The sequence below is a fragment of the Etheostoma spectabile genome, chromosome 11, assembly GCF_008692095.1.
Source record: "Etheostoma spectabile isolate EspeVRDwgs_2016 chromosome 11, UIUC_Espe_1.0, whole genome shotgun sequence".
NCBI classification, from domain to species: domain Eukaryota; kingdom Metazoa; phylum Chordata; class Actinopteri; order Perciformes; family Percidae; genus Etheostoma; species Etheostoma spectabile.
Window position 1 is genome coordinate 17269165 of NC_045743.1, and position 10328 is coordinate 17279492.

Sequence of the window (10328 nt, forward strand, 5' to 3'; positions counted from 1 at the left end):
TTCTTGATAATATACCAGGTGATTTTAACTATGGAAGACAGAAGTTGCTGTTGGATACAGAGAAGTTCAGTGAATTCAAACATGTACAGAACAGAGCTGGCATCATGAGATTTTGTCTGTAGTTCTTTGTTGTCATAGCTCCTGGTTCCATCTTGCCTAACAACTGTTTTCTACCGTGATCTAAGAATGTAAAAATTGGTCACTTTCTTACCAGTTACTGTTGGTGTCATTGGCGTGGCCCTCACCAGCACTGTACTCATTACAGAGGACAGCTGTTCTTGGACACTGGGGAGGTCAGTGAACTCGGACACTGATAGAGCATAACTAGGGTCATATGATATCTTCTGCAGCTCTCCACTGTCAGAGCTCCTTGTTCCAATGCCAATCACAAAGATGCCCTGCTGTTTGAGAGCAGAGGCTGGTGCATCAACACTGTCAAAAGATCTTCCACCGTTTATCAGGATCAACATCTGTGGAACACCTTGCAGGCGTCTACTCCCTGCGGAGTTTGTAAAGACATTGTCCCTGACGTATTGGAGTGCGGCTCCAGTGTTGAGAGGCCTGCCTCCTCTGTGTCTCAGCCCTCTGACCGAATCCACAATATCCTCTTTTGTGTTGTATGTTTTCAGATAGAAATGGACTTCTGCATCTCTGCCGTACTGGACTACAGAGACACGGTCTTTGTTTTCTCCCACATTGAGTTTCTCCACCACTCTCTCAACAAAATCACGCATGGCAGGGAAGCCATACCTTGCGCTATCAGAACCATCCAGAAGGAAAACGATATCTTTTTTGGCAGTGTCAACTGAGAAAAGACAGGAAGACAAAAAGTAAAGACCTTTGCAAAAAGTACGCTTGTGGACTAATCATCAATTGGTGGACTATTTTTGCAAAACCCCTAGCACTGCCTACTTCAATTTTAAAGAAAATAAAAACACACTAACACCTATATTTAAATGCACTTAACACATTGCACTTGATTTATTTCCCTTAGTGGAGGTAAAACAAGTCAGCCTTTTAGGCCAGCATGAGGACCTGCCATTAACATACCAAGAACGGTTGGTACTTCTGGGGTGATGTCAGTGACCACAGACTCCACTGAGGACTGAAGTTGCTGTTGGATACTGGGAAGTTCAGTGAATTCAGACAAATATAGAGCCGAACTGGCATCGTGGGATATTGTCTGCAGTTCTTTGCTATCAGAGCTCCTGGTTCCAATTGCAAAGGCTAAGACACCCAGCTGTTTGAGAGCAGAGGCTGGTGCATCAACACTGTCAGAAGACCTTCCACCATTTAACAAGATCAATATTTGTGGAACTCCTTCCAGACGCCTGCTTCCAGCAGAGGCTGTGAAGACATTATCCCTCAGATACTGGAGAGCTGCTCCAGTGTTGAGGGGTCTTCCGCCTTTGTGCCTTAAAGCTCTGACAGTGTCAAGGATCTCGCCTTTTGTTTTGTACGTGTTCAGATAGAACTGGACAGCTGGATCTCTGCTGTACTGAACCACTGAGACACGGTCTTTGGTGTCATCCACACTGAGTTTCTCGACTAGTCTTTGGACAAAGTCTCGCATAGCTGGGAATCCAGTTCTAGTACCATCAGATCCATCCAACAAGAAGACAACATCCCTTCCTGATGGTTGTCTCTCCACTAAGGAATATAGAAATTCAGACATATTTAGGTTCATTTGTCAAACATCTACCAGTGCAACAGTCAGATGATGAAAGCTAACCTCAATGTTAACATTTTCTTTGTTAATGCTGGAACAACTTTTTTCTAATAGGGACACTGGCTGACCTGTACTCAGTGAAATACTATTTCATACAGTTCAACTTGCATCCTACCGTGATCTAAGAATGTAAAACTTGGTCAATTTCTCACCAGTTACTGTTGGTGTCATGGGCGTTGACCTCACCAGCACTGTACTCATTACAGAGGACAGCTGTTCTTGGACACTGGGGAGGTCAGTGAACTCAGACACCAATAGAGCATAACTAGGGTCATATGATATCTTCTGCAGCTCTCCACTGTCAGAGCTCCTTGTTCCAATGCCAATCACAAAGATGCCCTGCTGTTTGAGAGCAGAGGCTGGGATATCGACATTGTCAAAAGACCTTCCACCATTTAACAAGATCAATATTTGTGGAACTCCTTCCAGACGCCTGCTTCCAGCAGAGGCTGTGAAGACATTATCCCTCAGATACTGGAGAGCTGCTCCAGTGTTGAGGGGTCTTCCGCCTTTGTGCCTTAAAGCTCTGACAGTGTCAAGGATCTCGCCTTTTGTTTTGTATGTGTTCAGATAAAACTGGACAGCTGGATCTCTGCTGTACTGAACCACTGAGACACGGTCTTTGGTGTCATCCACACTGAGTTTCTCAACTAGTCTTTGGACAAAGTCTCGCATAGCTGGGAATCCAGTTCTAGTACCATCAGATCCATCCAACAGGAAGACAACATCCCTTCCTGATGGTTGTCTCTCCACTAAGGAATATAGAAATTCAGACATATTTAGGGTCATGTGTCAAACGTTTTCCAGTGCAACTGTCAGATGATGAAAGCTAACCTCAATTTTTACATTTGCTTTATTAATGCTGGAACAACTGTTTTCTCGAAGTGGCACTGGCTGACCTGTACTCAGTGAAATACTATTTAATACAGTCAACTTGCGTCCTACCATAATCTAAGAATGTAAAAATTGGTCACTTTCTTACCAGTTACTGTTGGTGTCATGGGCGTGGCCCTCACCAGCACTGTACTCATTACAGAGGACAGCTGTTCTTGGACACTGGGGAGGTCAGTGAACTCAGACACTGATAGAGCATAACTAGGGTCATATGATATCTTCTGCAGCTCTCCACTGTCAGAGCTCCTTGTTCCAATGCCAATCACAAAGATGCCCTGCTGTTTGAGAGCAGAGGCTGGGATATCTACATTGTCAAAAGATCTTCCACCGTTTATCAGGATCAACATCTGTGGAACACCTTGCAGGCGTCTACTCCCGGAGGAGTTTGTAAAGACATTGTCCCTGACGTATTGGAGTGCGGCCCCAGTGTTGAGAGGCCTGCCTCCTCTGTGTCTCAGCCCTCTGACCGAATCCAAAATATCCTCTTTTGTGTTGTATGTTTTCAGATAGAAATGGACTTCTGCATCTCTGCCGTACTGGACTACAGAGACACGGTCTTTGTTTTCTCCCACATTGAGGTTCTCCACCACTCTCTCAACAAAATCACGCATGGCAGGGAAGCCATACCTTTGTGCTATCAGAACCACCCAGAAGGAAAACGATATTTTTTTTGGCAGTGTCAACTGAGAAAAGACAGGAAGACAAAAAAAGAAAGCCCTTTTGAAAAAAGTACGTTGTGGACTAATCATCAATTGGTGGACTATTTGCAAAACCCCTAGCACTGCCTACTTCAATTTTAAAGAAATAAAAACACACTAACCCTATATTTAAATGCACTTAACACATTGCACTTGATTTATTTCCCTTTAGTGGAGGTAAAACAAGTCAGCCTTTTAGGCCAGCATGAGGACATTCCATTAACTACCAAGAACGGTGGTATTTCTGGGGTGACGTCGGGAAACCACAGACTCCACTGAGGATGTTTTTGCTGTTGGATGGGGGGGGAATTCAGTAAAATTCAGCAAATTAAGAGCCGAACGGCATCGGGGGATTTGTTGCATTTTTTTGCTTAAAGGCCCCGGTTTCCCAATTGAAAAGGCAAAAGACCCCCCAGCTTTTTGGGGGAGCAGAGGTGGTGCACCCAACACGTCAAAAACCCTTCCACCTTTTAAAAAGGATAAAATATTTGGGGAACCCCTTTCCCCGGGAGCCTCCCTTCCCCAAAAGGGGGCTTTGAAAAATTAATTTTTTGGGGTACGGGAGATGCTCCAGTTTTGGGGTTTTTCCCCTTTTGTCCCTTTAAAAAAGCTTTTCCCAGGTCAAGGATCTCCCCTTTTTTGTTTTGTATTTTCAGAAAAAAACGGGGACAGGGGATCTCTGCTGTAAGAACATTTGAGACACGGTTTTTGGTTCATCCCCATGATTTTCCCCCAAGTTTTTTTGGACAAATTCCATACGGGGAAATCCAGTTCTAGTACCATAAATTTTCCACCAACTTTGAAGACAACACCCCCTTCCCTGATGGTTGTTCTCTCCACTAAGGTATAGAAATTCAGGACTATTTGGGGTCATTGAAAACTTTTCCAGTGCAACGTCAAATGATGAAGCTACCTAAAATTTTAAAAATTTTTTTTAAATGCGGAAAAACCCTTTTTTTTCTAATGGCGGGGGCCCCGGCCCTTACCCCGTGAAATACTTTTTTTAATACAGTTCAACTTGCCTTCCCCCATAATTTAAAAATAAAAAAATTGGGTTTAAATTTTTTACCAGTTACTGTTGGTGTCAGGGGCCCGTGGCCCCCCACCAGCACTGTACTCTTTAAACCAGGGGACAGCTGTTTTTTACACGGGGGAGGTCTTGAATCGGACACCCTTAAAACAAAAACAAAAGGGCCCTATGTTCTTCGGGCCGCTCTCCCGTCAGAGCTCCTTGGCCAATCCCAAATCAAAAAAGATGCCCGCTTTTTGAGAGCAAGGGTGCATAACACTGCCCCAAAAGACCTTTCCCAAATTTTTTAAAAAGGATAAAATTTTTGGGTGGAACCCTCCGGGCCCCTTTGTTCCCCGCGGGGTTTTAAAGACTTTTCCCCTAGTATTGGAGGCGGCTCCAGTTTTAAACCCTTCCCGGGGTGCAAAAACCCCTTCCCGGCCCAAAATCCCCTTTGTGGTTGTTTTCAGATAAAAATTTGACCGGGATCTTCCCGACAAAAACCCAGAGACAGGGTTTTTGGGGGTTTTCCCCCCCACAGGAGTTTCTCCCCCCCTTCTTTAAAAAAAATCAGCATGGAGGGAACCATTCCTTTCCCTTAAACCCTTTCCAAAAGGAAAACTTTCCCTTTTTTGGGCTTCCCCAACTGGGGAAAAAAAATTTAAACCAAAGTGTCCTTTAAAAAAGGTTGGGGCAACTAAATTGGTGAAAGTAACCCCCTAAATTTTACTTTTTTAAAAAGTAAAACCAACTTTTTTTTAAAGTTCACTTGGTTTGATTTACCCCCAGGGGAATAAAAAAATTTAAACCTTTTTTTAAAAACCAAGCTGAAAAATTGGCCTTTTCTTCCCAAATTAAGTTGGTTTTTTGGGGTTTCCCCCTAAACCACAGACCCCAACGAGGACAAGTTTCTTTGGAACTGGGGGGGTTCAGGGAATTCAGAAAAATTTTAGACCCCAAAACTAGGGGATAGTTCCTGAAAGCTTTCATCCAGACTCCGGGTTCCCAAAATTGCAAACAAAAAACCCCATGTTTAAAGAGCAGAGGCTGGTATCAACAGTCAAAGACCCCCGGGGCCCTTTTTTAACAAAAATCTTTTTGGGAAAAACCCCTTAACACCGGGCCCCACCCCGGGGGGTTTGAAGACTTGGCCCCTCCGAAAATGCCCCATTGTTGGGGGGGCCCCCCCTTTGGGGTTTAAAACCCCTCTGACGGCCCCAAATTCCCTTTTTTTTTTTGTTTTCAAAATAAAAAGGAATTGGATCTCTTCCGTACTAAACCACGAGACACGGTTTTTGGTTTTCCCCCACATTGGGGTTTCCCCAAAACTTTTTAAAAAAACCCCCATGGCGGGAAACCCCATTCTAAGAATAACCATCCAAAGAAAAAACATTTTTTTTTGGGGGTTGCCCTTTTAAAGGAAAAAGGGAAAAAAAAATTTTTTTGGGTTTTTCAAAAAATTACCGGGGCAACACCCTTTGGGGACAGGAAAAACCCCAAGGAAATTTTTCTTTGAAAGTAAAAAAACCCCCCTTTTTTCAATTAACAAGGGTTTGATTATGGTGAAATAAAACAAGTTCACTTTTAGGCCAAAATAAAATTTTTTCCTTTTTCCCCCCAAGAAACGGTTTGTTTTTTGGGGGGGATCATTGCCACAGACCCCAAACGGAGGACAATTTTTCCTTTGGAATGGGGGAATTTCTTTAATTCAGACAAAAAAGAAAACGGGCATTTTTATTCTGCAGTTTTTCCCTTCAAAAGCCCCTTTTTTCCCAAATTTTACAAAAGGATGCCCGCTTTTTAGAGCAGGGGCGGGAAAAACTTTGTCAAAGACCTTCCCCTTTTAAAAAGATAAATATTTGGGGGAACTCCTTCCAACGCCTGCTTCCAGCAGAGGTGGGGAAGCATTATCCCTAGATAGGGGAGAGCTGCTCCAGTGTTGGGGGGTTTTTCCGCCTTTTTCCCTTTAAAGCTGGACGTGTAAAGGATCTCCCCTTTTTTTTTGTATGTGTTCGGGATAAAACGGGACGGGCGGGAAATTTTCGGCTTACTGAACCATGAGACACGGCCCTTTGGTTCATAAAACACTGGGGTTTCCCCAAATAGCCCTTTGGAAAAAGTCTCGATGGGCGGGGAAACCCCGTTTAGTCCCCTCAAAATCCTTTCCAACGGGAAAGGACAACACCCCTTCCTGAGGTTTTGTTTTCTCCACTAAGGAATATAAAAATTTAGACTATTTGGGGGTCATGTGTAAAACTTTTTCCCCAGTGCAATTTGTCAGTATAAAAACTAACCTAAATTTTTTTTACATTTGCTTTTTTAAATGCTGAAAAAACTTTTTTCCCCTCAAAGTGGCCCCTGGCGGCCTTACTCAGTGAAATACTATTTAATAAAAAGTTAACTTGCTTTCCTACCAAATTTAAGAATGAAAAAAAAATTGGTCATTTCTTCCCGGGACTGTTGGTGTCATGGCGTGGCCCTCCCCAGCACTTATATACAGAGGACAGCGTCTTGGACCACTGGGGAGGCAGTGAACTCGACAGATAGGCATAAAAAAGGGTTAAATTTTTGAATCTTCTGCAGCTCTCCACTGAAGATCCTTTCCATGCCCCAACAAAGATGCCCTTTGCTGTTTTGAGAGCGGGTGGGGTGCAACATGTCAAAAGATCTTCCCCTTTTTCCCCAATAACATCGTGGAACACCTTTGCAGGGGGCACTCCCCGGAGGAGTTTGTAAAAAGGACATTGCCCCTGAGTAAATTGGAGTGCCCGGCTCCAGTGTGAGAGGCCTGTCCTTGTGTTCCCCCTCTGCCCGAATCCCAAAAATATCCCTCTTTTGGGTGTAGGTTTTCAGAAAAAATGGGACTTCTCACCTGGGCCGTACGGGGAAAAACCCCCGGTCTTTTTTTACACTTGGTTTTCCCCCCCTCTCTAAACAAAAACCCCGGTGGGGGGAAGCCTAACCTGGGTTTCGAACCACAGAAGGAAAACGTTTTTTGGCAGTGCAACTGGAAAAGACAAAGACAAAAAAGAAAAACCTTCAAAAAGGGTCCTTTGGAAAATAACAAATGGGTTGGTTTTTGAAAACCCTACATCAACCAATTTAAAAAAGAAAAACCCAAACCTTTTTTTAAATGTTTAATTTTTTCATTTGATTCCCTTTAAGTGGAAAATAAAAAAAGTATTTTTACCGATGAGGACCGCTTTTCTACCAGCTTTGGTTTTCTGGGGTGACCCAACCCCGACTCATTAGATAGTTGTTTTGGAACGGGGATTTCGTGAACAGACAAAATAGGGGCAATGGCAGGGGGAATTTTGTCTGCGTCTTTGTCAAGTCTTTTCCAATTTCAAAAAAAAGACCCCGCTTTGAGAGAAGGGGGTATCAACATTCAAGACCCACCTTTAAAAAGATCAATATTTGGGGAACTCTTCCAAGCCTGCTTCCACAGGGTTGGAAGACATTATCCTCAGATACGGGAGAGCTGCTCCGTTTTGGGGGTTCTCCGCCTTTTGTGCCTTAAAGTCTGACAGTGTCAAGGATCTGCCTTTTTTTTGGGAGGTTTCAGATAAACGGACGCTGGATCTTGCTGTACTGAACCCTGAGCACGGTTTTGGTGTTTTCCCCACGATTTTAAATGTCTTTTACAAAGTCTGATAGCTGGGGAACCGTTCTTACCACAAAAATCCAAAAAAAGGGCAACATCCCTTCTGAGGTTGTCCTCCCTAGAATAAGAAAATTCAGACATATTTGGTCATTGTCAACTTTTTCCAGTGAACGTCAGTATAAAACAAAACCTAAATTTTTAACTTTTGTTATAAGCTGGAAAACTTTTCCCAAAAGTGGACTGGTGACCGTACCAGGAAATCTTTTACTTTCAACTTGCCCCCCTAACTAAGAGAAAAAAATTTGGTCCTTTTTTACCAGTTAGTTGGTGTCTGGGCGGGGCCCACCGCACGTCCCATACAGAGGACGCTGTTCGGGGACATGGGGAGGTCAGGAACTCAGCCAATGAGACTAATAGGGTAAATTGAATTTCTGAGTCCCATTTTTGGCTCCTTGTTCCAATCCAATCACAAAGATCCCGCTTTTTGGAGGGGCGGGGTATCCTTTGAAAAAGATTTTCCATTTATGGGTAACTTGTGGAACCCTTGCGGGCGCTACTCCCGGGAGTTGTGAATTGCCCCCTAGATTGGAGTGCGGGCCCCCATGTTGAGGGGCCGCCTCCTCTGTGTCTCAGCCCCTGCCCGAATCCAAAATACCTTTTTGTTTGTAGTTTTCAGATAGAAAGGGATTTCGCATCTTGCCGTACTGGTACAGAGACAGGTTTTTTGTTTCTCCACATTTTTTTTCCCACACTCCTCAACAAAATACGCGGCGGGAAAAGCCTCCCTTGTGCTACAGAACAATCCAGAAGAAAAACGATATTTTTTTTGGCATGTCAAAAGAAAAGACGGGAAAAAAAAAAGTAAAGCCCTTTTGAAAAAATACCTGTTGATAATATAATTGGTGGACATTTTTTCCCAAAACCCCCGCATGCCCTTCAATTTAAGAAAAAAAAAACACCTAACACCTAATTTTAATCATAAAAAAATTTTCACTTGTTTTTTCCCCTTGTGGAGGGTTTAAAAAAGTCCGCCTTTTAGGCCCGCATGAGGGAAAGCCCCTAACATACCCAAAAACGGTTTGGGATTCTGGGGGGGAGTCAACCACAATCCACTGAGGACTGAATTTCTGTTGGAAATGGGAAGTTCATGAATTCAGACAAAATAGAGGAAATGGCATCGTGGGTAGTCGCAGTTCTTTGTATAGAGTCGGGGCCAATTTCAAAAGGGTAAGACCCCAGCTGTTTGGAGCAGAGGTGGGCACAACACGTCAGAAACCTTCCCCATTTAACAGATCAATTTTTGGAACCTTCCGACGCCCCTTTTCCCGCAGAGGTTGAAGACAATCCCTAGAACGGGAGCGTCCCCTGTTGAGGGGTCTTTTCCCCCTTTTGCCTTAAAGCTTGACAGTGCCCAAAGGATCTCGCCTTTTGTTTGTAGTGTTCAGATAGAACGGGACAGCGGGATCTCTGCTGTACTGAACCACTGGACACGGTCTTTGGTGCGCCCCACACGAGTTTCTCACTAGTCTCGGACAAAGTCTCGCATAGCTGGGAATCCAGTTTCTAGTACCATCGTTTCCATCCAACAAAAAGACAACTCCCTTCCTGATGGTTTCTCCCACTAAGGATATAAAATTTCAGACATTTAGTTTTTTGCAAAATTCCAGTGCAACGTCAGATGATGAAAGTTAACCTCAACGTTAACATTTTTTTTTAAATGCGGAACAACTGTTTTCAAAGTGACTTTGGTTAAACAGTACTCAGTAAAATCCTATTCAAAGTTTCCAACTTGCATCCTACCGTGATCTAAGAATGTAAACTTTGGTCACTTTCTTACCAGTTACTGTTGGTGTCATGGGCGGGCCCTAAACAGCACTGTACTCATTCGAGGACAGCTGTTCTTGGACACTGGGGGAGTCAGTGAACTCGGACACTGATGAGCAAAAACTAGGGTCAATGATATTTCTTGCAGCTCTCCACTGTCAGAGCTCCTTGTTCCAATTGCAAGGCTAAACCCCCGCTGTTTGAGAGCAGAGGCTGTGCCATCAAAAACTGTCAGAAGACCTTCCCCCAATTTACAGATAATATTTGTGGAACTCCTTCAAGACGCCTGCTTCCAGCAAGAGCTGTGAAGACATTTCCCTCAGATATGGAGAGCTGCTCCAGTGTTGAGGGGTCTTCCGCCTTTGTGCCTTAAAGCTCTGACAGTGTCAAGGATCTCGCCTTTTGTTTTGTACGTGTTCAGATAGAACTGGACAGCTGGATCTCTGCTGTACTGAACCACTGAGACACGGTCTTTGGTGTCATCCACACTGAGTTTCTCGACTATTCTTTGGACAAAGTCTCGCATAGTTGAGAATCCAGTTCTAGTACCATCAGATCCATCCAACAAGA

At 43.8% G+C, this 10328-nt stretch overlaps 1 protein-coding gene across 5 annotated transcripts in view; it reads right to left on the bottom strand.

Moving 5' to 3' along the window:
• The window catches only part of col6a3 (collagen, type VI, alpha 3), a 51915-nt gene that overhangs the window by 24120 nt on the left and 17467 nt on the right, over positions 1–10328 (bottom strand). Inside the window, exons 1-4 of one of the 5 annotated variants that reach the window (XM_032530364.1) lie at positions 2712–3248; positions 1882–2481; positions 1051–1650; positions 212–805 (exon numbers count right to left, since the gene is read on the bottom strand). The exons of 3 other annotated variants lie outside the window; for them this stretch is intronic. In XM_032530364.1, coding sequence (XP_032386255.1) covers positions 212–805; positions 1051–1650; positions 1882–2481; positions 2712–3234 — 2317 coding nt within the window. In that variant the 5' untranslated portion in view covers positions 3235–3248. Of the gene's footprint in view, positions 1–211; positions 806–1050; positions 1651–1881; positions 2482–2711; positions 3249–10328 lie in introns of those variants that run through there. One more of the 5 variants, XM_032530363.1, reaches the window with a different exon arrangement.